This window comes from Oreochromis niloticus, linkage group LG7, assembly GCF_001858045.2.
Source record: "Oreochromis niloticus isolate F11D_XX linkage group LG7, O_niloticus_UMD_NMBU, whole genome shotgun sequence".
Lineage (NCBI taxonomy): Eukaryota > Metazoa > Chordata > Actinopteri > Cichliformes > Cichlidae > Oreochromis > Oreochromis niloticus.
In genome coordinates, this window is record NC_031972.2 from 1,775,660 (window position 1) to 1,800,884 (window position 25,225).

At 46.3% G+C, this 25,225-nt stretch overlaps 1 protein-coding gene across 7 annotated transcripts; it reads left to right on the plus strand.

Moving 5' to 3' along the window:
- Positions 1-4,805: 4,805 nt before the first annotated feature.
- Positions 4,806-23,628, plus strand: rbl2 (retinoblastoma-like 2 (p130)). 7 transcript variants are annotated; one of them, XM_025908580.1, is made up of 24 exons: positions 4,806-5,125; positions 5,265-5,380; positions 5,445-5,522; positions 7,199-7,329; positions 7,979-8,179; positions 8,314-8,378; positions 8,756-8,884; positions 9,669-9,829; positions 15,491-15,555; positions 15,717-15,888; positions 15,971-16,134; positions 16,206-16,321; positions 16,391-16,494; positions 16,848-16,985; positions 17,748-17,912; positions 18,197-18,305; positions 18,409-18,663; positions 18,737-18,936; positions 19,019-19,195; positions 19,580-19,651; positions 19,740-19,830; positions 21,738-21,982; positions 22,265-22,438; positions 23,150-23,628. In XM_025908580.1, the coding sequence occupies exons 4-24, from the start codon at positions 7,325-7,327 to the stop codon at positions 23,312-23,314; spliced, it is 2,973 nt and encodes a 990-aa protein (XP_025764365.1). In that variant the 5' UTR covers positions 4,806-5,125; positions 5,265-5,380; positions 5,445-5,522; positions 7,199-7,324; the 3' UTR covers positions 23,315-23,628. The 7 variants fall into 7 exon arrangements, with proteins under 7 accessions (XP_025764365.1, XP_025764364.1, XP_025764362.1 ...); XM_025908579.1 differs by having other exon boundaries at positions 5,265-5,370; XM_025908577.1 differs by having other exon boundaries at positions 4,806-5,380.
- The last annotated feature ends 1,597 nt before the right edge of the window (positions 23,629-25,225 follow it).

Sequence of the window (25,225 nt, forward strand, 5' to 3'; positions counted from 1 at the left end):
CATGTCTTTCATCCTGTTTTCCTTCTTCACCCCAACCGGTCGCAGCAGATGGCCCCGCCCCTCCCTGAGCCTGGTTCTGCCGGAGGTTTCTTCCTGTTAAAAGGGAGTTTTTCCTTCCCACTGTCGCCAAAGTGCTTGCTCATAGGGGGTCATATGATATGATTGTTGGGGTTTTCTCTGTATTTATTATTGTGCGATCTATTGTACAATATAAAGCACCTTGAGGCGACTTTTGTTGTGATTTGGCGCTATATAAATAAAATTGAATTGAATTGAATTGAATTGAATAACTTCCTCGGAGATGAAATGCTGGTTTGGTAGCGAGGCTACAAATGCTCAACCAGACCGCCGACAGGTGTCGCACGCCACAGCCGCTCTGTCACGTGATGCATACTGCTCCGACTGCTAAGGTTATGAGCTGGGTTACGCCATGTCGCAAGTTTTGTGAGGTGCTTTTGTGATATCGGATTACATTTTTAATTTCTCTCCGATATCCGATCCAGTAATTTAGGTCAGTATCGGACCGATACTGATACGTAATATCGGATCGGTCCATCCCTATTGTTAATCTCTGTCTCTCTTCCACAGCATGTCTTTATCCTGTCTTCCTTCTCTCACCCCAACCAATCACAGCAGATGGCCCCGCCCCTCCCTGAGCCTGGTTCTGTTGGAGGTTTCTTCCTGTTAAAAGGGAGTTTTTCCTTCCCACTGTCGCCAAAGCGCTTGCTCATAGGGGGTCATATGATTGTTGGGTTTTTCTCTGTATGTATTATTGTACGATCTCCTGTACAATATAAAGCGCCTTGAGGTGACTGTTGTTGTGATTTGGCGCTGTATAAATAAAATTGAATTGAATTGAATTGAATCATCAACATCATCATCATCATCATCACTATCATCATCAGTATCATCATCATCATCACTATCATCATCAGTATCATCATCATCATCATCATCATCATCATCATCACTATCATCATCATCATCATTATCATCATCAGCATCAGCAGCATCACCATCATCAGCATCAACATCATCACTATCATCATCATCATCATCATCGTCAGCAGCAGCAGCAGCAGTAGCATCACCATCATCATCACTATCATCAGCAGCAGCAGCAGCAGCATCATCACTATCATCATTAGCATTATTGCTGATGATGTTTCTGACATCTCATCACCGTTTCTTATGAAATATAATAAAGTCATTTTCCAATATTATTCAAACATTTCTTTCTCAGCATTTGGAGAAAAGTCCTTATTTTATTATTTATTATTTATTTAATTCCACTGAAATGAAACAGATGATATTTGTGGAGCATGAGCTGCAAACAGCTTTTCTCCCTCGGGCCGTCTCAGGGCGTTTGTACGGTCTCTCCCTCCAGGCGAGCACCCCCTGCAGGCCGAGCCTCCCTTCAGCAGCCGCTCCACCTGAGGCATGCTGGGAGCTCGCAGACTGCCTCCCCCCTCTAAAGCTGCAGCTGTCTGCGTCTCTGCTGGAAGCGGCGCCTCCTGCAGGTGAGCAAGGATGAGCGCTGTCAACACCTCAGCTGGAAGAGGAGGAGCAGCGTCCTTTAAGTTGAAGCTGAGCTCAGGATGAAGGACAGACTTTACACAGCTTTCTTCATGATGATGTATAACAAAAATAAAATTACTTGAATCTTTGATTAATCTGATGATTATTTTAATCAGGCAGGCAGTTGATGAGTGAAACTTCATTAGAAAATCATTAAACGGCCTCCTTGTGTCACATTTTATACCACAGCATTAGAGCTGGGCGATATAAGATTTTTTCATATCACGATATGTTTTTTCATTTCAGGCGATAACGATATATATCACGATATAAGCCAAATAACTATATTTGTAAGATTTAAATGTGCCATTGCTCACAAGTAAAATGTGAAATAATCAGCAGCTTGTTTTAATTAAAATATTTATTTCCCATAATAAGTTCAACAGGGTAGATGTACTTAAGGAACATGAGACTTCAGTTTCAGATAAATAAAGGCAAATATTGCAAACTACACAAAAGGCAGCCGCTAAAGCGTTTAAGTTTCAAAACAGAAAAAACAAAACAGACTAAATTGTCAATTCCACTTAGAAACAAAATATTAATTCTAAAAATAAATCTTAGTTTGTTTTACAGAAGAACAGACAAAATTGACTAACTTTTGTCAATATCAAATAAACTGAGAACTAAAAGGAAATTCTCAATCTCTCCTTGTTGTATAGCTTAGCTTTTCAAACAGTTTTAACAGTTACTTTAGTCTGACAAAAGCCGAATGACGAATTAGCGCTTTCAGTCAGAGATTGAGCATGCACCGCTTTATTGTATATCCAGACTTGCTTTCGGCACAATTTACAGTGCGCGCTACTCTGTTTTTTGTCAGACTTGAAATAGCCAAAATACCTTCACACTACGGAACTTCTGTGGCCCTTCCGTTCGACAAGCTCTCCTGCATTGGAACCATCATCTGTTTTTTCTTCGGTAACCTTCGCTCACGCTCTCGGTTGATTTTTCTCTAGTCGGCAAACTCATTTCCTTCATTACCCGGGCTGCACGGCTGCAAAAACAAATACACATGTGCACCTTGGCGCTTGTGCTGTACGTAACAAGTCACGTGACGTGACGCTGCGGCTGTGATTGGTTTGGCTTTGCGCTACTTAATTTGGATTGGCTGTTCTTTTTTTTCTTTTTTTTAAGAGGACAAGAGAGATGAAGCCTATCGCAATAGTTTAATTTTTCTATTGAGAAAAAGTTATTTCGCAATACATATCGTTATCGTTTTATCGCCCAGCTCTACACAGCATATGAAACATATCTAACAGTATGATCAGCAGCAATGCAAAGAGATAGAAAATTCTTAAAAGGCCCTGCAGGTGGCGCTGTGTGTGGTTGGCTTGTCTCCATCCTGTGAAAGCCGAGGTCTTTCTGGAGGTGGGCAGCTGTGTATTAAAGGAGTTAGGTCACTGACCTCGACGACCTGCAGTCCCTATGCTGTCCAGCAGGGGGCGGGTCCTCTGAAGATTGACTGGACAATGAGTCTCATGCTCAGCTGACCTCTGACCTAAGTGATGAGATTCTGTTCTCAGTCACTGCTTTCAGGTCTGGTTCAGGTGAGATGGGGACGAGAAAGTCAGAGGAATGTTTGGGTAGCACCTTTAAATGATTTTCTCACCTTAAAAACACACAAATCAATTCATTCAGGATCCAACAGCACACCGCAGCCTGATGTATAAAGATGAACTTTAAAGGACAGTTGGAAAAATTACAGTTATGAAGATCGACGGAAATAAGGCGATGAAGCTGCCGGCGTTAGCATACCACAGACCTTAAAAACCAAACAACGCTACGTAAAAACACAAGAAAATTACTTCCTGTTACTTTAAAGAAGGAAGAGTTATCAAAGACTGTACCAGATACACACAAATGTGAAAGGATCTGAAGGAGACTTCAGAAGTCTTAACGAAAGAACACCAACATGTGACTGGGATGGAGCGTTACAACAGAAGAAGGAACCTCCGTCTGTGCAGCCTGGCTGAACAGGAAGGAGACGAGGTTAAATAACGAGTGATAGAGACCTGCAAGGTTGTTGCTCCAGACGAGATCCATGTTTCTCGATGTGAGCCACTGAGCTGGGCAGAGAGAAAGCAACGAGAATCGACAGAGATTCATCTCAAGATGGAGTTTATATCAGCACTGCAAGTTTTCAGTAGCTTTAAAAAAAGGTGGTGAGATCATTATAATGAGTCTGAGTTTCTGACACATTCCTAAAGTGATGACTTCAGTCTCTACGTGAGTTTATTGTTCTATTATTCTGTCTTTAACAGTTTATTGAAGGGAGCCGCTGCAAGAAGAAGATGAAACATTTACAACCTTACAATAATTAATACTTGATTGCATCGAGCGACAGAAAAGCCGGCATGAGGTGAAGAAATGTGTGTGTAAATTCTGCGTTCAAATTAACGGTAAAATAACTTTATGGTAATGATATTTCTGTGTGAGGACAGTGAGACAAAGTCACAGAGTCACAGTGTAAGTTCATTAAGATTAATTTGAACCTTATTAGTGATAATATTTAAAGGTGCAGAGTCATCTCCAGACTGTAAACAAAACTACAATCAATTTATAGAATATGAGATTTAATTCAACACACAAACAAAGTGCAATAACTCTGACTAAGGCTACATTCACACTGCAGGTCTTAATGCTCAATTCCGATTTTCTTATCAAATCCGATTTTTTTGTCTGCTTGTTCACACTACAAATAAAAAGCGACAGCAAACGCTCTCCAGTGTGAACGCTCAAAGTGGCCCGCATGCGCAAAAGAAGACGTCACACACAACTCGCTCTGTTTAGACCCAAACCAAACAGTATTGTTTGACTGATGGCCCTTAAAATAAAGACTTCGGACTTCACGTTTCCCAATTTTTGCTTTAAGTTATTTTGTTATTTACATAATAATGTAAATAACCTAATAATTATCCTTATTGCTGTTTTAGAGGAGCGGTGCTTCAAAGGATAGTCGCAGATTTCTGTCAGAATCTGCAGATTATACAGTACAAATAAAATGTTCACGTTGTCTTCCCAACAGTTTCACTGACATCTACACTGGATGGCCAGGAAGCGTTCGCGATGTCTTCTCCGGCGCTGATAATTGGCGTCTGTCTTGTGTCAGTGACGTAAAAGACGGATTTAATGCGACGTCCGTTCAAACAGCAGTCACTTTCTAAAACATCGGATATGTATCGGATTCAGTACCACATACGAAAGTGACCCAGATCGGATTTGAAAATATCGGATTTGTGCCGCTCACACTGTCATACCATGATCGGATATGGGTCGCATAGGGTCAAAAAAAAATCGGATTTGATGCGCTTTCGCCTGCAGTGTGAATGTAGCCTTACATCTTTATTTTATGACTCGTTTGGGCTCCTATCTGCTGTTTAGTGTATGATCCCTGTCATCTGCACTGATTTCCACACACCCACAGTCAGGAAGTGTGGTTCAGGCCTCAGCTGATTATTAAAGGATCTGAAGGGTTGAGCAGACGTGTGTACAGTGCTACAGCGCAGCTGTACTCAGAGTCTAATCTACTGCCCACAGTCACAGTTCTGTGGTAACCGCAGTATTACTCTATCAAACTCTCCCGAGATATAATGGATGCTTTTCTTTCACACACTAATGTCATGCTTGAACAGCTTTATTTGCCTGGGGTTGTTCTGACAGCTGAGTCTGTGTCCTGTTTCCTTCAACAGGATAACGGACTGAAGTCCAAGTGCGGTTTCAGCCTTTGCTTTCACTGCACTGTGAGGACCTGTGCAGCAGATTAATGACAGCCGAACGATGAGCGCTCATTTAAACGTTTGTACAGGTTTGTGTTTCCCGCCTTTTACCGCTCACAGATTTTACAAAAGTTATAATTTAATGTTTTTCAGATGGACTTCCGGGCGAGCGGAGCGCCGCACCAGCGAAAAACACAACACAACCGGAAGCAGCAGCAGTGTGATTGACAGGTCGGCCCACCCACTCACACTCAGCTACGCACCTTTAGTGGGCGGGGCCCCGCTACGTTGTTTGTGCTATTCGTTAAAGCACGTACGCAGAGACGTGACGTTTGACGCTGTGGCTGGCAGCCGCGCATGCGTGCCTATCTGTCAGTCAGAGGACTTTTAAATGGCCTCGCAGTCCGGGAGCCCCGGTGCTCGGTAATAACGCCGTTATTCAGGACATCAGCCCCGTGAACAGCGTGTCCGCGCGCCGCGGGAGGCCCCCTGTGCCCGGCGGGATCGCGCTTTGTCCGGTCAGTGCGGTGAAAATGAGCGACGAGGACGAAACCGCGCAGAGAGCGCGCCGCGGGTTCGAGGAGCTCTGCAGGGCGCTGAACATGGACGAGGAGGCGAGCGGGGAGGCGTGGAGGAGCTACGAGAACATCAGCAGGAACTTCACCCTGGAGGTAGCACGCTCACCTGGACAGGTGGCTCTGTGACGTGTTTCTGACGGGTCTCGGTGTCCACGGGCAGGGGCGTGTCCGCAGGGGGCGGGGGGATGCCCCTTTAACTGTAGCGCTGTCATATTCTACCAGCAACAAGTATCTGAATACTTTTACTTGAGTACTTTACCGTGTGCCCTGCATGGCGTTTCCTCCTCCATCAGGTGGAGGTGGTGTTTATGTTGCTCCGCCCAGCAGCCCGACGTGTTAAACACAGTAATAATAAAGAACTGTGCTACACTAATATCAGCATAACGAGTACTTTAAGTACTGTGTGTACTTGGATCTGAGCAGTATGACGGTGAATTTTACTTCAGTGATGGCTCTAAGTACACTGAATGTGAGCATTAAATACCCAGGAACGCCCCTCAAGCGAAGGCTGGGTCCATCCTTCAGAGGACCCGGCCTTCGCGGTCTACGTGGGCCGGGTCCTTCAAAGACCAAGAAGGCCGGAAGTGAGCGGCTGTGAAATGGGACGGTCTGGCCTTCAGATCTGCGTCACCGCTGTCTCGGTGGAGTTTAATAAACTCGGCCGTCTGCTCCTTGCTATCTAAAATATAACAGGACACTGGAGCAAACTCTCAACCGTCTCACACTTCTGTTTAATCAGTTTTCTGTTTGACGTTTATTCAGCTGTGTGAAAACCCCAGAGGAACCCACCCGAGGGATTAATAAAGTTTTATTTAATCTAATCTAATAACTTTAATCTCAGCCAAACCGATTTACTCACAAACAAATAAAACACTGAAAAAAGCCAAACAATTACATTTTTAGGTTGTCTAAGTGACTTATATATTACGTTTAACCTGAGTCACGAAAGACAGCGGGGGTCTGAAAACGATGAAGCCGGGAGTCCGCTGCTCTCGCTGGCTCGAGTGACCATTGAACCCCCGGCTTGCTATCAAGCGGGTGGGTAACAGACGTCTCCGAAAACGTTGGAGCACTTTTGCAAATATGTGATATCTTGATAAACCAAGCAGATATCTGAAGTTTACACAGCTACATTCTCGCCTGAAAATATGTTAAAAGTTTATTTTGTGACCCAGAAAGGGAAGGAGACGAGAGTGCTGTCCGTCCCTCGATGCTTCCTTCGTCCCGCAGCCTCGTCTGCATTTCTGCGCACGTCTAATCTTTTAAATAAAAATGATATTTATTCAGTAACGTCTGCAAAGCTTCCTGTCGTCTCGTTTCCTGTCGCAGGGCAGCGAGCTGCACTGGTTGGCGTGTGCCCTCTACGTGGCCTGCAGGTCGTCGGTGCCCACGGTGGGGAAAGGCACGGCCGAGGGGAACTACGTCTCTCTGACCCGAATCCTGCGCTGCTCCGAGATGAGGTCGGTGTGCCCCTCCCCACCTTCACACCCACAGAAACACAATCACTGAAGACATAACGACACACAGCCAGGCAGGTAACCCAGGTGAAGAGAATCAGGGCGGGGCCAGCAGGCACAGTAACAGAGGCAGACCTTCAAAATAAAACAGGAAATAGACAAAAGACTATGAACACGAGGGAACACGAGAACCACTGAGACACACAAACAGCTGGAAATGAGCAGGAAAACTAAATATATAAAATAATATCAGTTACAAAATATTAAAAATGATGAATAAATAAAAATAGAATAAAATGGAAATAATCACAATAATAAAAATTAAAATTGAAAAAGGTTTTTAATTGTGTGATCAAAACATGAAGCTGTAAACAAACAATGAGATTTATGTTCAGATATTTGTGACACTGTCACGTTATCTGCTCTGCACCTGCATCAGTAATCAAGCAGATTCACATAAACGTGGCTGATTTTATTTCCCAAAGCATATCATCTAAAAACAAAAACACAAAATAAGAATATAAATAAATAAATGATAGACCCTGTCAGACGTGCGCTCTGTGAATGGTTTAGAGGCAACCACGAGGTTTATAATACGCCGTCTTCGTGGTTCGGCGTGCTTCTCATATCCCCGCCCTCTGCTCCTCCTCAGCCTCATCGAATTCTTCAGTAAGATGAAGAAGTGGCAGGACATGGCCGACCTGCCGCCGGACTTCCGTCAGAGCACCGACAAGCTCGAGAGGAACTTCATTGTGTCCGCCGTCATCTTCAAGAAGTATGTCCCCATCTTCAAATCCATCTTCAGGGCGCCGTCAGAGGAGCCGCCGCGAGTGCACCGCAGCCGCAAGCAGAGGTGGGACTGTGACCTTTCACCTCACCTTCATACTAACTGCTCAGTATTCAATTCTTTGGTGTTTGTTGGTGTGGTCGCCGGGCGGCGGCGGGACTGCGGCGTCCGCTAACCAATGTGCGCACTTTGCTTTGCAGACGCCACCCGTGCACCGTGACCGAGGTCTTCAACTTCTGCTGGGTGCTGTTTGTCCACGCCAAAGGTAAGCACTTCCTGTTTACTGATGTCAGAGAAGTCCGTCCAGCGCCCCCCGGTGCAAACAACAGCTGGTCACAGACAGCTGGAGGTTTCGTCAGTGGGAATAGTGTTTCCCTCCCACTGTCGCCAAGTGCTCGCTCACGTGTGCGGTGTTTCTCTGTGTTACTGTCGGGTCGGGTTGGGATTGGGAGCTGCAGAAATGGGATAACAAATAATCAGGACTGTGAAGCTTCAATCTCTTCTTCTTCTGCAGCTTTGAGTGCACTGCTGCATCCCAGCAGTCACTCAGCTGGAACGCCAGGTCTCGGCGTGCGGCTCACTTCCTGCTCTCGGCTCTGAGTCCAGTTTGCACCTTGATGATGTTTCTGCTTCTTCTTTCAGGGAACTTCCCCATGATCAGCGACGACCTGGTGAACTCGTACCACCTGCTGCTGTGTGCCCTCGACCTCGTCTTCACCAACGCCCTGCTGTGCAACGCCAGGAAGGACCTGCTGAACCCGGAGTTCAAAGGTGCCGTCCCGAGGCTGACGTAGACATCGTTCCTGCCTCTGTTAACAGACGAGTTGTTCGCACTTGGTTTAGTGTTTGATTGCTATAGTAACGTCTCCAACTCTTTGAATAAATCACGTGAGCTGCAGAGGAAGCCTGCTTATCGCTCAGCTGCAGCGTTGCGTCACATCTCAAATAAATCAAAGGCGGAGCCTGCAGCAGGCTCCGTCAGCGCAGCCCTCACTTCCTGTCAGGTTTCCTGTGTGCCCCCCGTGAGGCCCTGAAACACCGTGTGATCCCGTCAGGCACAACCCTGGAGCTGAGCGAGGTCAGACTCAGGGAGCTCACCTGTTTCGTTAAACACTCCGTCCATGAGCAGCGTTTCAGCATGAAACTAACATTTACAGAAAGGTGCACGTTTAGAGCCTGGAGGGCGTGGTTCAGCCCGCTCAGGTGACACAAGACGCTCCTGAAGGTTTGGGTTAAATACCTGCTGCAGGTATGAAATGAACTTCCTGTTAAACAGGAAGAAGGTCGTGCTGACTGAACCAACAGGCCAGTAATCAGGGTTTTATTATCCTGGGATTGAATCAGATGCAGTAATCTCGTTCTTCTGATAAGCTGAGTGTAACCAGGATTAGAGCTGATCAATATTATCAGTGCGACTTTGAGGACGTGGATACTCCTCGGGCCGCTGTGGGGTTAACACGTGAGGAATAAAAGTTGAAATGATGTTACGATTAAAAATAACAGAAGTTTGTGTGTTGTGGTGTCTTCATGGTAACGCCGTCTCTCCGTCCCGCAGGGCTTCCTGAGGATTTCGGCACCAAGGACTTCCGGCCGGCCTCGGGCCCGTTCTGCTTCATGGAGCAGCTGTGCCGGTTGCACGACGGCCTGGTGCTGGAAGCCAAAGGGGTCAAAGAGCACTTCTGGAAACCCTTCATCAAGAAGCTCTTCCACAAGAGGGTGAGCCACCTCCTCCCACACCTTCACTCAGGTGAACACACCTGAGCAGGTGCTGGGCCTCGAGAGCCTCGGCGAGGTTTCCTCTGTTGGGCTGGAGCCACTTCACGGGCTAAAAGAAGAATGATGGGCGTATGTTTCACACCCGGCGTTAGTGAGGGTGTTGGAAAACTGCATGTTAGTGATCTGGGTTAAAGCAGAGGAGTCAAACATAAGGCCCGGTGACCAGAGTCAGCCCAGCAAAGACTCCGGTCCGGGCTACAGCACAGTCGGAGCAGCTTGGGATTGTGCACGTGTGTTGCACTGACACATTTTATTGATCATCAGGGGCGGATCTAGAGAAATTTTCTTAGGGTGGCAAAGAAATGAAATGGGGTGGCAAAATCAAAGCCTTTTTTTCCCCCCCAAACACATATGCAGGTGGTTACATATGGTTAAAATGATTCAAATGCAGTAAGTATACACGTTATAGTCTATAACTTAATTATTGTCTGTAGCCCACATAATTACACACTTTAGTTACATAAAACATTTGAGTTTTGATCTTATGTACTGTATAGCCTGTATAATAAATAAATATGGAGCCCAATAAGCAGTGTTGGGAAGGTTACTTTTAAAATGTATTCCATTACAGAATACTGAATACATGCCCCAAAATGTATTCTGTAACGTATTCCGTTACGTTACTCAATGAGAGTAACGTATTCTGAATACTTTGGATTACTTAATATATTATCGTGCTGTTTACAACTACGTGAATGTACTATTGCTGTGATTTATTACTGTTTCTGAAGGTCCGCGGCTCCGAACAGTAGTAAAGGGACCTCTGGCTAACACGGTGGGTTCCGTGTCGGGCTGGTAGCCGAAAAATAGCTTTACTTTGTTGTCTGGGTCAACTTTGCTTGCCAGAGACAGAGAGAGGCGTTGAAAGGCTCCAACGGAACTTATTTTTTCCGGAGGAAAACACGAACACAGTGTACAGTTGAGTCTTAATAGCTTACTTACAAATGGGCTCGTCAGGCACTCTTCTTGGCTGCTGTGGTTATTATTATATTTACATGCTTCCAGCTCCCGTTTTTGCTCCGTGACAGCTCGGACTTTTCCTTTCTCTCCCTCCCTCGCTCACAGACACATAACGTGTATGGCAGTCCATTCTCCCTGCAGCACGGACTACACTGCCCATGAGGCTACATTCTTTAGAGCTATGCCTGTAGCATTCTGCCTATTAGCTTAGCACAACAACAACAACAAAAAAGCGCTCTCTCACCCAGGAAACACGCAGAGAGAGAGCGTCACCCTGTAACCATGGCAACTGTAACGCTGCCGCCTGGAACAACATTACGTAGCTGTCAAACAAACCCAAACAGTCCTGACCCGCGACCAGTGTTGGGCAAGTTACTTTGAAAAAGTAATTCAATTATAGTTACTAGTTACTTCTTCTTCTTCATTGGCTTCCTGTTAAATCCAGAATTGAATTCAAAATCCTGCTCCTCACATACAAGGTCTTAAATAATCAGGCCCCATCTTATCTTAATGACCTTGTAGTACCATATCACCCTATTAGAGCACTTCGCTCTCACACTGCAGGCCTACTTGTTGTTCCTAGAGTATTTAAAAGTAGAATGGGAGGCAGAGCCTTCAGTTTTCAGGCCCCTCTTCTGTGGAACCAACTTCCAGTTTGGATTCAGGAGACAGACACTATCTCTACTTTCAAGATTAGGCTTCAAACTTTCCTTTTTGCTAAAGCATATAGTTAGGGCTGGACCAGGTGACCCTGAATCCTCCCTTAGTTATGCTGCAATAGACGTAGGCTGCCGGGGATTCCCATGATGCATTGAGTTTTTCCTTTCCAGTCACCTTTCTCACTCACTATGTGTTAACAGACCTCTCTGCATCGAATCATATCTGTTATTAATCTCTGTCTCTCTTCCACAGCATGTCTTTATCCTGTTTTCCTTCTTTCACCCCAACCAGTCGCAGCAGATGGCCCCGCCCCTCCCTGAGCCTGGTTCTGCCGGAGGTTTCTTCCTGTTAAAAGGGAGTTTTTCCTTCCCACTGTCGCCAAAGTGCTTGTTCATAGGGGATCATATGATTGTTGGGTTTTTCTCTGTATTTATTATTGTGCGATCTACTGTACAATATAAAGCGCCTTGAGGCGACTTTTGTTGTGATTTGGCGCTATATAAATAAAATTGAATTGAATTGAATTGAACTTCTTCAAAAAAGTAACTGAGTTAGTAACTGAGTTACAATATTCTAAAAGTAATTAATTACTTGAAAAGTAACTATTGCGTTACATTAAAAAAAACAAAGAACGTTTAACCCTCTGGGGTCCAGGGTATAATTGGCCATTTTTAACTACTTTTGATTTCCCTCCACATTTTACCTTTAAAAACTATTTACTTTGCCTTGTTTGGTATCATTCTTTTCAGCACAACCTCACAGGTCTGAATTTACAGTTATGTTTTCATGTTGACATACTGTGTTAACACATCTGATCTAAAATCAGACAAAAAACATAAAATCAGTGTAGAAAAAGTTATATTTTTACTGTAACAACCATAAACATGTTTAATGAATCATATTTCATAACTTTAAATGCAAATATTAATTGTCAATTTTAAAATCATACGCACAAGTTTTGCAAACAACAAAGTTATTTGCAGCCATTTACCTTTTACCCTTTTTAAAAATAACCATTTCAAACTATTTACAGAACAATCAGCTGTTCTTCAATAAGATGTCACACAAATTATTTGTGCCACTCCCAAAAAATCATTTCTGTCCACTATAAAGGAGAACATCACAGCCTGATACCTGCAGGTCTGACAGCAGCAGGTGTATCACTGCTGTTTCTACCTGGAGACAGCAGTCGCCTCATTGTTCTGACACACAACACAAAACTATCCACAACACTACACACTAACTACACAAGACAACACATTAACTACACACTCCAAACACGCTAAACGTCACAAATCTCACATCTCAAAACTCGCTCTCTCTTTTTTTCTGCTCTCTCTCTCTCCGTCACTCCTAAAACTTCCCCTGTTTTGTTTTGTTTTTTTGCTCATAAGCAGAGAGTGCTTGCTAGCGCTAACGTGCCGAAACTATTGAGGAAAAAACGCCGCGTATATATTGTTTATCACGACTCTGGTTTTACGTGGCCTATCAACACAGTTTAAAAACTGGCACCTTGTTGCTTTGTCTTTAAGTGGTCACGTGATTGACTTACCACGACTACTTTATTCTTCCTCAGTCAAACAGCAGCACTCATGCGATTGTTTTGCCCCCTGAGCTCCAGGTGTTGTGCTAGACAGTGATCGTGATTACCGTCCGCGGGAGCGCACAGCTGCTTAAAGCTGTAGCGTCCAGATTACTTACAGCTACTTCCTGCAGCTGATATAAGACGTGGTAAGCTGAACACAGCTTCAACCGTCTGTTTGTTGAAAAATAGTAACGGACCGCGTTTCCTTGTTAGTAACTGTAACGGCGTTGTAACGATAGGAATAGTAATTAGTTAGGTTACTCGTTACTGAAAAAAGTAACGCCGTTAGTAACGCCGTTACTTGTAACGCCGTTACTCCCATCACTGCCCGCGACAATATGAAACAGGAAAGTACCGCCGTGTAATCCATTTATTTCAACAAAGTAACTGTATTCTGAATACCACCTTTTTAAACGGTAACTGTAACGGAATACAGTTACTCATATTTTGTATTCTAAATACGTAACGGCGGTACATGTATTCCGTTACTCCCCAACACTGCCAATAAGTATAAAATCCAGAAAGCTACACAACATGGGGCGGTTCATTTACAAACACACGTCTAACTCAAGTTTCACTGTTATTTGTTAGAAAACAATCACATTGTTACAGTTTAAATTACACAAAATGTCAGAAATCTGCACTGTCATGAACAAAAATTTAAACCTAATTTTTCATGATTTGTTGGATTAACCCACTGAGGTCTGAAATACAACCGGACATTTTTGACTCCTTTAGAGTTTACGTTTGTATTTCACCCTCATATTGTTTCATTTATTTTTTCCCCCTTGCCTTGTTTGGTATCTTTTCAGCTCAACTGAATTTAGTTGTTTTTTTCACTGACATACTGCATTAGTATTACTGATCTGAAATCACAAAAGAACTTTAAACCCTAGTAGTATTTTTTACTGTAAAAAAAACCACAGACATGTTGAGTAAATTTTTATAACTTGAAATGCAAATATAAATTGTACATTTTGTAAACATATACAACTATTTATCTAAAAATGCAGCCAATACACCTGCCGTTTTTTTCATTTTGTACAACCATTTAAAAATATTACTAAAACTAAAATGAGAGAACAATCAGGTTTCGCAATAAGATGCCCCACAAATGATGTGTGCCGTTGCAAATGTGCCTCAGTGACATTCATTAGTGCCCTCACCGACACACAAAACAAAACAACGACTACACAACAGAACAACTACACAAGACAACACAACACACTAACTGTACACTCCACACTAAACGTCACAAATCTCCCACATCTAAAAACTCTCTCTCTCTCTCTCGCTCGCTCTATCTCGCTGCTGTTACCGTCACTCTAAAAACTCTCCCCTCTTCCTAAACAACCAAATCCTACGTGTTGACTTTTTTAATAATTGGTTGACATGGTGCATTTTCCACCGATAGCAAAGAGGTGGCTTTCTTTCCTTTCTTTCCTGTTTTCGCGCTGTCCTTAGAAAACGCTTAAAACACACACACACAAAAACGTGACGACAGTATTTTGAAAAAAGCGTGGCTTATATTTAATATCATAACTCTGGATTTACTGGCCTGTAATTAAAATTTAAAACTTTGAAGTCCGAACTTTCAATATGGGTTGAAATAGAGACTCAGTGTGGCTGCAGCTTGTTGCTGTGTCAGCTTACATCAGTCATGTGATTTGGAGGTGCAGCGTGTCCGTGGACCACAGAGGGTTAATAACACTCACCTTCCTTCCATTTCCAGAGTGTAACATCCAACCACCTGTGTAAAATCCGAAATTCCCATGGTGTTGTTCAAAATGTGCTCTGGCACAATCATAAGCATCGCTTGTTACTGAAAACAAGAAAAAAGCCGGTCCTGCTATGGGCTGAACCATTTGTTAATGGTGGAGGGGGGGGGACTATGCATTATCTTCAGTTTTAGCATTTATATTCACTGTTGACTGTAACTACGCTCAAACTGTTAATGCTATCTTATTTTAATAAACAACACTGTCATATGCAAAACTGGGGTGGCACTTGGGGTGGTAAGGGATCATTTTAGGGTGGCACTTGCCACCCCATGCCACCCTTCTAGATCTGCCCCTGTTGATCGTGTAGAAAAAGACTGAGTGGGAGCCCCGGTGTTTCCTATGAACACGTCAGGAATGCAGTGTGCAGTAAAGCGAGTGCGTCTTTAACGTGTTAGCTGCTTGTCTGCTCTGCTGAGATTCTGACTTACTGAGCTGATAAATGATAATCACGTCAAACATCAGAAATCATTTAAAGTTTATTGCATTTAAATGTAAACGAATAATAATATGATGATGGTCGGTTTGGTCCCATAGAGCAGGTGCTTCGTACCTGCACAGGTAGGAACCATGTTGGTGTTGGCGCTACACTGAACTTCCTCTCATGTTCATTGGCAGATTCTTCGAGGAAAGGAGGACAGTCTGACCGGCTTCCTGGACCCCATGAACTTTGGAGACAGTCTGTAAGTTTGAAGGTCGTCCTGTGTTGGTTAGTTGGTCCTGTTTACCTGTAGCAGGGGGTAAATTAAAGACCCATGTGTTTCTGACTCCTCCCCCTGGTGACGGGTCACGGTAACAGCACGTAGACCTCGCTGACCGCCCTTCTGCTCTGATTCATCCTCAGTTTGGCGCTCAGCCGCCTGTACGAGGAGCACGTTTTGGCCACAGGCAGCCTGGACGAGAGGATCTTCACCGGCGAGGGGGCGAGCGAGGACATCGGCACCCCGGGGCCCTGCCTGTGCGAGGGGGCGGAGAATCAGGACAGCGCCACCTTCAGGCTCCACACCAGCCTCGCTGTAAGACCTGACCTCGCCTCTTTTTACGCTCTCTGATTGGTTTGCTTCCCGCTTCGCCAACATGCCGCCTCTTCCCCCCTAGGCCTCAGCTCTGAAGGTGTCCACCCCGCTGACAGGAAGGAAGTACGTGCAGGAGGGCAGCCTGGCGTCTCCGCTCTCCTCCGCCATGAAGAGTGTGGGCCGTCTCCACACGCTGCTGTCGGGCACCAAGCAGGGGCCGAGCGCCAAGCTGGCCGAGACGCTCAGGTACATGTCAGGATGTCTGACACTTTCTTTAACTCTGACCCTTTCAACACGTCTGCTCTCATTTCGCCCAGGAGCTGTGCCAGAGACCCGAGTGACGCCATCAGCCAGCGCCTGAACGACATGTTTGACGTCTTCTCCCAGCACTACGAGGACGACGCCGCAGATGGCAGCAGGGCTATTGGGAAAGGTACGCACGCAGCCTCGCATCACTGTGCAAGAGCGACCTGCTGTGACTGAGAAACATTTCTCCTCGCAGACATAGCGGTGAAGTACTTCCACCTGGCACAGGCGCTCTACTACAGGATCCTGGAGTCGGTCATCGAGAGAGAGAAGATGATTCTGGGCGATGCCGACCTGTCTGTGAGGGAAAAAACACTTATTTCTATTTTCAGAGCAGCTTTGCATGACTCACAGATCAGAGTAATCCTTCTTTATCTCAGCCTCCATCACTGCTTCCTGTTTGAATCTGCTCGCTCCGTTCAGAGGAGCTCCTCGGTACACACTTACAGTTTTTCCCAGATTATCTCAGTCATCTTATAAAGTTCATAGCTTCAGTTCAGTGTTTGTCTCCACAGCTTTAAGTGATCAAAGACCAACACAAACCAAACCAGCTGATTTCTCTCATATTATAAACCTGCAAGCAGGACGTCCCACTGCTGCTCCTCATCTTCATTTGGTACTGCACTGTGTGTGTGTGTGTGTGTGTGTTGCAGTGTATTCTGGAGCAGGATATCTTCCACCGCTCTCTGCTCGCCTGCTGCTTGGAGATCGTCATCTTCTCCTACAGACCTCCTGGAGATTTCCCCAACGTGCTAGGCATCTTCCAGCTGCCTGCCTATCACTTCTACAAGGTATCAATACGCCCTTATCAAAAAGTAGGTCCTAACGAAGTTTGTTTTTCTGAAAACGCCAGATGACTGGATGGATGATGGATGGATGGATGGATGAGTGGATGATGATTGGATGGATGGATGGATGGATGGATGATGATTGGATGGATGGATGGATGGATCATAGATGATTGGATGGATGGATGAGTGGATGATGGATTGATGGATGTTTAAATGGATAGATGATGGATGGATGGATGGATGGATGGATGAATGATGTTTGGATGTTTGGATGGATGGCTGATGGATGGATGGATGTTTAGATGGATGCATGATGGATGATGGGATGGATGGATGATAGATTGATGGATGTTTAAATGGATAGATGGTGGATGGATGAATGGATGGATGATGGATGATGTATGGATGGATGGATGATGGATGGATGGATGGATGGATGGATGGTGGATGGATGGATGGATGGATGGATGGTGGATGGATGGATAATGGATGGATGGATAATGGATGGATGGATGATGGATGGATGGATGGATGGATGGATGGATGGATGGATAATGGATGGATGGATGGATGGATGGATGGATGATGGATGGATGGATGGATGGATGGATGGATGGATGGATGGCTGAATGGCTGGATGGATGATGGATGGATGGCTGGATGATGTTTGAATGGATGGATGACGGATGGATGGATGACGGATGGATGATGTTTGGATGGATGAACAGTTGGATGAAGAAAGCTTGTTGTCTCTCTGTGCAGGTGATCGAGGTGCTGGTGCGGGCGGAGCAGGGTCTGTTTCGGGAGGTGGTGAAGCACCTGAACCAGGTGGAGGAGCAGGTCCTGGAGAGTCTGGCCTGGACTGGCGACTCCCCGCTGTGGGAGAGCCTCCGTGGGGCCAAAGACCACGCCCCCAGCTGCCAGGAGGTCCGTCCATGTTTGATGATGTATATGTGTCAGTGTTTCCTTCTTTGTGCTTTTCTGTTCGTGTGTCCTGAGGTCAAATGTAACTGCAGACGTTTACCTATTTATGTTTGGTGGTTTCTGACTCTGGGTGAATAGGAAGCCTCGCTGTGATCAGCTGATTCTGGTCCTGCTGATCCGTAAAAACGTCCCGCCTGCTGCATGAAAGTCTAGTCCTCGCTTCTCCGCTTCCTGTTTGGCTAAACAAAGTTTCAGGTGTGCTTCATCAGCAGGTGTGTGTATTTCAGGTGATGCCTCCTCAGTACCTGGAGCAGCAGGATGAGAGCAGCTCCGGCAGCGTTCCCGTCACTCCGGTCAGCCACGGCGCCGAGCTCAGCAGCAGCAGCACGCTCAAAGGTCACACACCTGTTACCTGTCACACCTGCACACTGTGTGTCTGTGACTTCTGATGCGGCTAAAGGACTCTTGGAGCTCATTGGCCCTCCTCTTCCTCCTACAGGTGTGTCCCCCTCCCCTACCACCCTGTTGGACCGTTACAGCTCGCCGCCGGCTGGCACAGCTCGCCGCCGTCTCTTTGTTGACCCCGTGGACGGCGAGCCTGGCCTCACCTCCAGTGGCTCCGCCAGCACTGCTGTCGCCAAGCCCACCCAGGCGAGCCTCGTCACGGCCATCCCGGCGGGGCAGACTGTGGTCACTATGGCAACCGCCACTGTGACCGCCAACAACGGGCAGACGGTGACCATCCCGGTGCAGGGTGAGGGTCAGCAAACACGGGCCCAAAGGTAAAGGTGAGAAACGACATGCTCTTACCTCTGACTTCTCTGCAGGAATAGCCAATGAGAGCGGAGGGATTACCTTCATCCCGGTGCAGGTGAGCGTGACAGGACAGGCCGGGGCCGCTCTGCAGTCGCTGCCCGCACAGGCGCTCGCCAGCACCATCGCCGTCCAACCAGCCACCGTCAAGCCGGCCCCTAAACTGGTCAGCAGCGCGCTGAGGAAGGGCTCGCTGTCACTGTTCTTCAGGAAGGTACGTGCTGGTGCACATGCTCAGTGCGGCCCTGCTTCCACTCTGTAGATATGATTCGTTTACCTGCGGCGTTTCCTACCAGGTGTATCACCTCGCCAGCGTCCGCCTCCGAGACCTCTGCACCCGGCTGGACATCATGCCGGAGCTCCGGAGGAAGATCTGGACATGCTTCGAGTACTCGCTGGTCCACTGCACGGACATGATGATGGACCGACACCTCGACCAGCTCCTCATGTGCGCCGTCTACGTCATGGCCAAGGTCAGTCAGGTTCTTCATCGTCGTGACAACGAGCTCAGAGATGAAGGTAGACGTTCAGAGACTCACGAAGAAGAAGAGCAGGTTCAGTTAACAACAGGTTTGCTGCATCCTGCTCTGTGTGACCTTTAACCTGAACCTGAGCACCATCAGACCCCAGAGATGAGAGCACAGAGGTATCCCACCTGCTCACCTGCAGGAGCTTTAAAGGGTTAACCCTCTGCCTCCATCTTTACTGTCACTCAACTCTTGACTCTCTGGTAACAGGAACAGGAAGCTTCGCGCACTCGTTTTCAGCTTTTCTGCTCGTCTTTGACTTGGTGCTACAGGAGGAACGTCTTGTGAGCTCTGTGCTCCAGTAACATGTGACCTGTTTGCTTCTGTCAGGTGACCAAAGAGGACAGATCCTTCCAGAACATCATGAAGTGTTACCGCTCTCAGCCTCAGGCCAGCAGCAACGTAAGGAACTCTTCCTCCCTCCTGCTCACTGTGTGAGGAGAAACGAGGGGCGACGAGCTGCTGCTGATGTTCTGTGTTCATGTTTCAGGTCTACAGGAGCGTGCTGATCTCAGGGAGGAGGAGGCGTCACTCCAGCACCAACAAACCGAACCCGCCCACAGACGGCGGCCAGGACGCAGGTACAGACACACGACCTCCCTGAGCATGCTCAGTCGGTTCAAACGTGTGGAAACGTCAACTCTGTTAGCGGTGTGTGTTAGCGTGTGTGTTATCATGTGTGTTAGCAGTGTATGTTAGCGTGTGTGTTATCATGTGTGTTAGCAGTGTGTGTTAGCGTGTGTGTTATTCTGTGTGTTAGCGCAGTGGTTCCCAAACTTTTTTTGCTGGGCCCCCCTTGTTTAACAAGAAAAATGTTCGCGCCCCCCACCCCCGCGCGTGCACGCGCGCACGCACACACACGCACAAACACATCCTTCAACCACGCACACCCATATTTTGCTCCATTGCGGTTTATTTCACACCTCAAACATTTATTAAACAATTAAGCAAATACAAATAATCTGCAATAAATTACAGGTAGTAAGAAAATAAACTACCAACTCTTTTACGCTCCGTCCGCACCTACACGGGTATTTTTGAACGCGCAGCTGTTTCGGGCACATGTAAACGGCGTATCGAATCACCGAGAACGGAGAGTTTTTAAAACTCCTTTTTTTGCGTTTACGTGTGGACAAGGAATACAGAGTTTGTCACGCAATGTAGGTATGTGCCTTTTTCACGTCACACTGTGCGTCACGTTATTGTTTACATGAGATGAATTGCAGATAGAGACAAAATACTGTTAATCTGACTCTGCAGGTTTTACACGCTTACATATACAGGCCATTACTGTCCCTGCATTTAGAAAGGCAGAGGCATCACGGTGTAATTATTTTACATGTAGTTGTTTTTTTTCCTGTGTAATAATGTTCAACATTGCTGTCAATACATTTTTCAAAAAAACCCTCTACAAAATGGGTTCAAAAACATAAACAACTGTGGGATACTGTTTGTCCGTGATTTGGAGAGCCCAGCGCTGCTCCCGACGCAGGGAAAACTAATTCTGCAGGGAGACCTACCTCAGCACTTGTGCAGGTGAAACCAAAGGGAAGATATGCTTCACCATATTTTCTAGTCTTTGGCTTAGAATGAAGTTGGTTTGGAAACATATTCAGCGATGCTTCATCTCCTGCTTTGCGTTTGTGTGGGCGCCCCGTGCTAGCAGTGTCCAAACGTTGTTTTTGTTTTTGTTTTTTTCCCCTTTTCATGCCGCGCCCCCCCTGCAATAGCTCTGCGCCCCCCCTAGGGGGCGGGCCCCACACTTTGGGAACCACTGTGTTAGCGTGTGTGTTAGCGTGTGTGTTATTTTGTGTTTTAGCAGTGTATGTTAGTGTGAGTGTTAGCGTGGGTGTTAGAGGTGTATGTCAACATGCGTGTTAGCAGTGTGTGTTAGCGGTGTGTGTTAGCGTAGGTGTTAGTGGTGTATTTTAGCGTGAGTGTTAAGATAAGATAAGATAACCTTTATTAGTCCCCACACATGGGAAATTTGTTAATTTGTTGTTAGCGGTGAGTGTTAGCATGCGTGTTAGCAGTGAGTGTTAGTGTGGGTGTTAGCGTGCATGTTAGCGTCCGTGTCAGGTGGTCTGGTTCGGTTATGATTATAAAAGCGTTATAAACCTTCAGTTTCTCACAGAGATCATTTTAAGCTCCTATAGAAGAAACCGGTTGTTTTTGGGCGATGCTAGCCTCAGGGTTAGCTTACAGATTCCACCCCTCTCCGTCTGTTTATGCTGCTGCAAGCCGCTTTGCAGCCCACGTCTGACCCGGATCGTCCCTCTCCTGCTGTTTGTGACGTTCATCAGTGTCTCGCGTCAGTGACGTGCTCCAGCTGTCAGCAGTTTCATCACTCAGTCTGACGTGCTTCCTGTTTCCTGCTCAGGGGGAGATTTCGAACTGTTTTTGTAGCAGAAGCAGAGCGTCGGCCATCTTTGTGTTTAGTTGCCATCAATGAAGCGTCAGTGTGCTTTGACTCTGTTCTTCCTTCCAGCTTGTGGCGACGTCAGCCCGGTCCCTATTCGCTCCAGCAGCACCTTACCCACCCCTCAGCCCGGCAGCGCCCCCTCCACGCCCACAAACACCTCCAACAAGACGTCGTGCACCTCCACCGCCAATGCCGGGGAGGAGGAGCAGGAGGAGGAGCGAGGGGACCTCATCCACTTCTACAACAACGTGTACATCAAGCAGATGACGCCCTTCGCTCTGAAATACTCGCCAAACTCGCCGTCTGCAGGGGTACGTGGACTCAGCTGGGAGCCATTTAGCTGATCAATGACATTATTGATTATTAATGCAGCAGCTTAGTGTCTGAAGCTGATGATGAGACTTCTGGACCAAACATTGCAATTTGACTCATTTTAAATCCAAAATGTTTAAATATCAATAAATGTCATTAAAAATGTTCCAAAAGGCTCCAGCAGCACAAACACAGACCGGAGGCTGATGGAGGCTGACGGAGGCTGACGGTTGGGCGTGGCAGCATCGTTCTCCTGACCTCTTTGTTTTTCTCGTGCTCAGGTGGACACCCCCCCTCTGTGTCCGTACCCCTCCCTGAGGACCGGCTCTCCCCGCCGGATGCTTCTGTCCAGCAAACACTCCATCTACATCTCGCCTCACAAGGCAGGCTCCGCGCCCTCACTGATGACCCCCAGGGAAAAGATTTACTACTACATCTGCAGCAGCCCCCCCAACGTAAGCCCCCACACGAGTCACCGCTCACGTTCACAGCAGTTATTTTATCCGTAACGACGCGTCGACGCCATGTGGTTTCTTCTCGTACTGAAACCAAACTGTTGCTTTGCTCGTGTGTCTGAAACATTTTGATGATTTTAAAACCTTCAGTCGTCGATTTACACTCAGCTTCTCCTGCCGGCGCCTCAAGCCACGCACGGCGGCGGCGGTTAGAAAAACCAGGGAGAGGCCGTCGTACCTGTGACGTGTACCTGGGCCTCCAGCGCTGTTTATGACTTCAGCTGATGTTCAAACAGTTTATTATACAGTATACAGTTTGACTTTTCAAAATAAAATGTTCCTCTGATGTTTTCTGGAGAAACTGAGCGTAAAACCAGCTTCCTGTCCCAACAACGGTCGTCTCGAGGTGCTTCATCAGAGTCAGCGTCCTCTAATGTTATTTAAACAGGTCCATGTGAACGATGCGGCGCAGACACAGGTTAGCTGTAGCTCATCAGTATTCAAGTGTTATTATTTAACATCTTTAAACAGGAAGTCAGATTACAGACGGATTCCTGAAATTATGAAAAAACGGTCTCCTCCGCAAGACGCCATCGTCACCCTGGAGCAGTTTAATAAACGAGCTCCGAGATCAAAGAGTCAGGAATCTGAGCATGTGCAGCTCAGACCGACAGAGCTTTGAACACTAACCTGTGACCTCTGACCCCTCAGCGTCTCCAGGAGATCAACAGCATGATCCGCACCGGAGAGACTCCAACCAGGAAGCGCGGCATGGCTCTAGAGGAGGAGGCGTCGCCCAAACGCGTCTGTCCTGACTCCAACGCCCTAATGCGCCGCTTGCAGGACGTCGCCAACGACCGCAGCTCCTCCCACTGATGCACGCAAACAGACACAGCCGGAGTGCTTTATTGTGAAGGAGCAGCTTCCTGTGTTTTAGTCGTCTTGTCCTTTCTGTTTTTAACATCAATGTTTTAAATCTGTCAGTTTGGTCTTTAAGCTTCGTGGCGTGCGTGTTTCGTCTCCTTTGCTGTTCCGTGTCTGTAAATACGTGTACAGAAGAGCAAAGAGAAGCTATTTAACGGAGCTCAGAGCTGTAAGTTAAGTGCCTTTATTTTGTACTGTTTACATCTTGCAAGCGTTTCCTTGGTTACAGGCTCCTGATGTAAAAACAATAAACTGTGTGAACTGAGCCGGCTCCCTCTGTCTCTATGAGCTGCAATCAAACAAAGTGTGGAAAAGAAAACAGCAGCTGAGAGTAGAACGATGGGTGGAGACGCTGTTACTGACATCAGAGGGGGCGTGGCTACAAAACAGTTCAACAAAACTCTGTGTAAGCTCGATCAACGGAAGTCCAGTCATCACCAATCATCACATGGAAGTGATCAGAATCTGAGAGATGGAACGCCTCTGCTCCAGTTCTCACTCAAACATCGACGCCTCCGACGTCTTCTGGCTTCACTTTATACCTGTTCACATCGTCTCCGACTGGGGACCCCAGTTTACCTCCCAGAATGGAAAGAGTTCTGTGCTTAAGTTAGTCTCACCTGGCTTCAATCTCAGACCAATGGGCAAGCAGAGACTCAACGGACCAGTCGGCCTGGAGTTCTCACACAGCTCCATGACCTCCTCAGCATCTGGAGCATTCAAATCCTGACTTTGTCATCAACCTGTTCTGGTCTGTAGAAGGTGAGCTGCCTGTTCCAGCAGTATGACATCGCCACACCGGTGACAAAAAGTTGTGTACTGATAGACGACGGTGCTAAAACTTAAACTTTTATTGCTTATTTGTCAAATCCAGCTTCACAGCCAGAGTTACATCTGAGAGCAGCACTCCAGGATGGAAACACAACTGAAACTCCAAACACATGGGTCGGGGATCACCAAAATAAAACAGGAAAACACAAAAAAGAGAAAAAGACAACTAATAAACGCAGGATCATCAATAAGATTTTAATCAGAAAAATTCTTGGGGAAAAAAGAAAAATTCAAGATAAATATTAAAGCTGCAAGCAGCGTTATAAGGGCCCTCGCACCAACCGCGCATCGAGCCACGCTCAACACCTAAAACCAGCACGTCCGATCTGATGTCACATTGATGGAATTCATGCATTTAACCACCAGCTAACATCTCATCTCATTCAATCATGATTATAGTCGTCCCACTAGGTGGTGCTCTAACCATTACTGACAAATGGCATAACAAACATTTCTGAGCTCGAGTCTCATCACACCTGCGACCTTTTATTATGTGAAGGCTGTGTGCAGGCAGGAGTGGTAGTAGGAGGACCCAAGGTGCAGACACTCAGAGGCAAAACTTTAACTCAAAACAGCTTTAATGCTAAACTCAAATGTAACATAACTGGATGAATCAAAATAAACTTACACCGGAAGACTAACAGAACACACAGCAGGATAAGGGTAGATCACAACACTGACTCAAAGAAACACAGGGTTTAAATACACTGGGAAGTAACGAGGGGAATGAGACACAGAAGGAGGGCACAGCTGGGAGAAATCGGAACTAACGAGACAAGGAAGCAAAACCAGACGCATTTACATGAGACACGGACTTTCAAAGTAAAACAGGAAACATAACACAGACTGAACTACAGACACAGACTCTGACAAAATATAAGACATGACATTTCCTGTTCCCACTAGGTGGCGCTCTACGTATTCCTGACAATGGGCACATCAATATGTTCAGGGCGGGTCTGACATCATGCCTGTAAAGTCTGGTACTGATCAGACTGGATTTCATTGAGTTATACTAATTTGTTTCTTCAT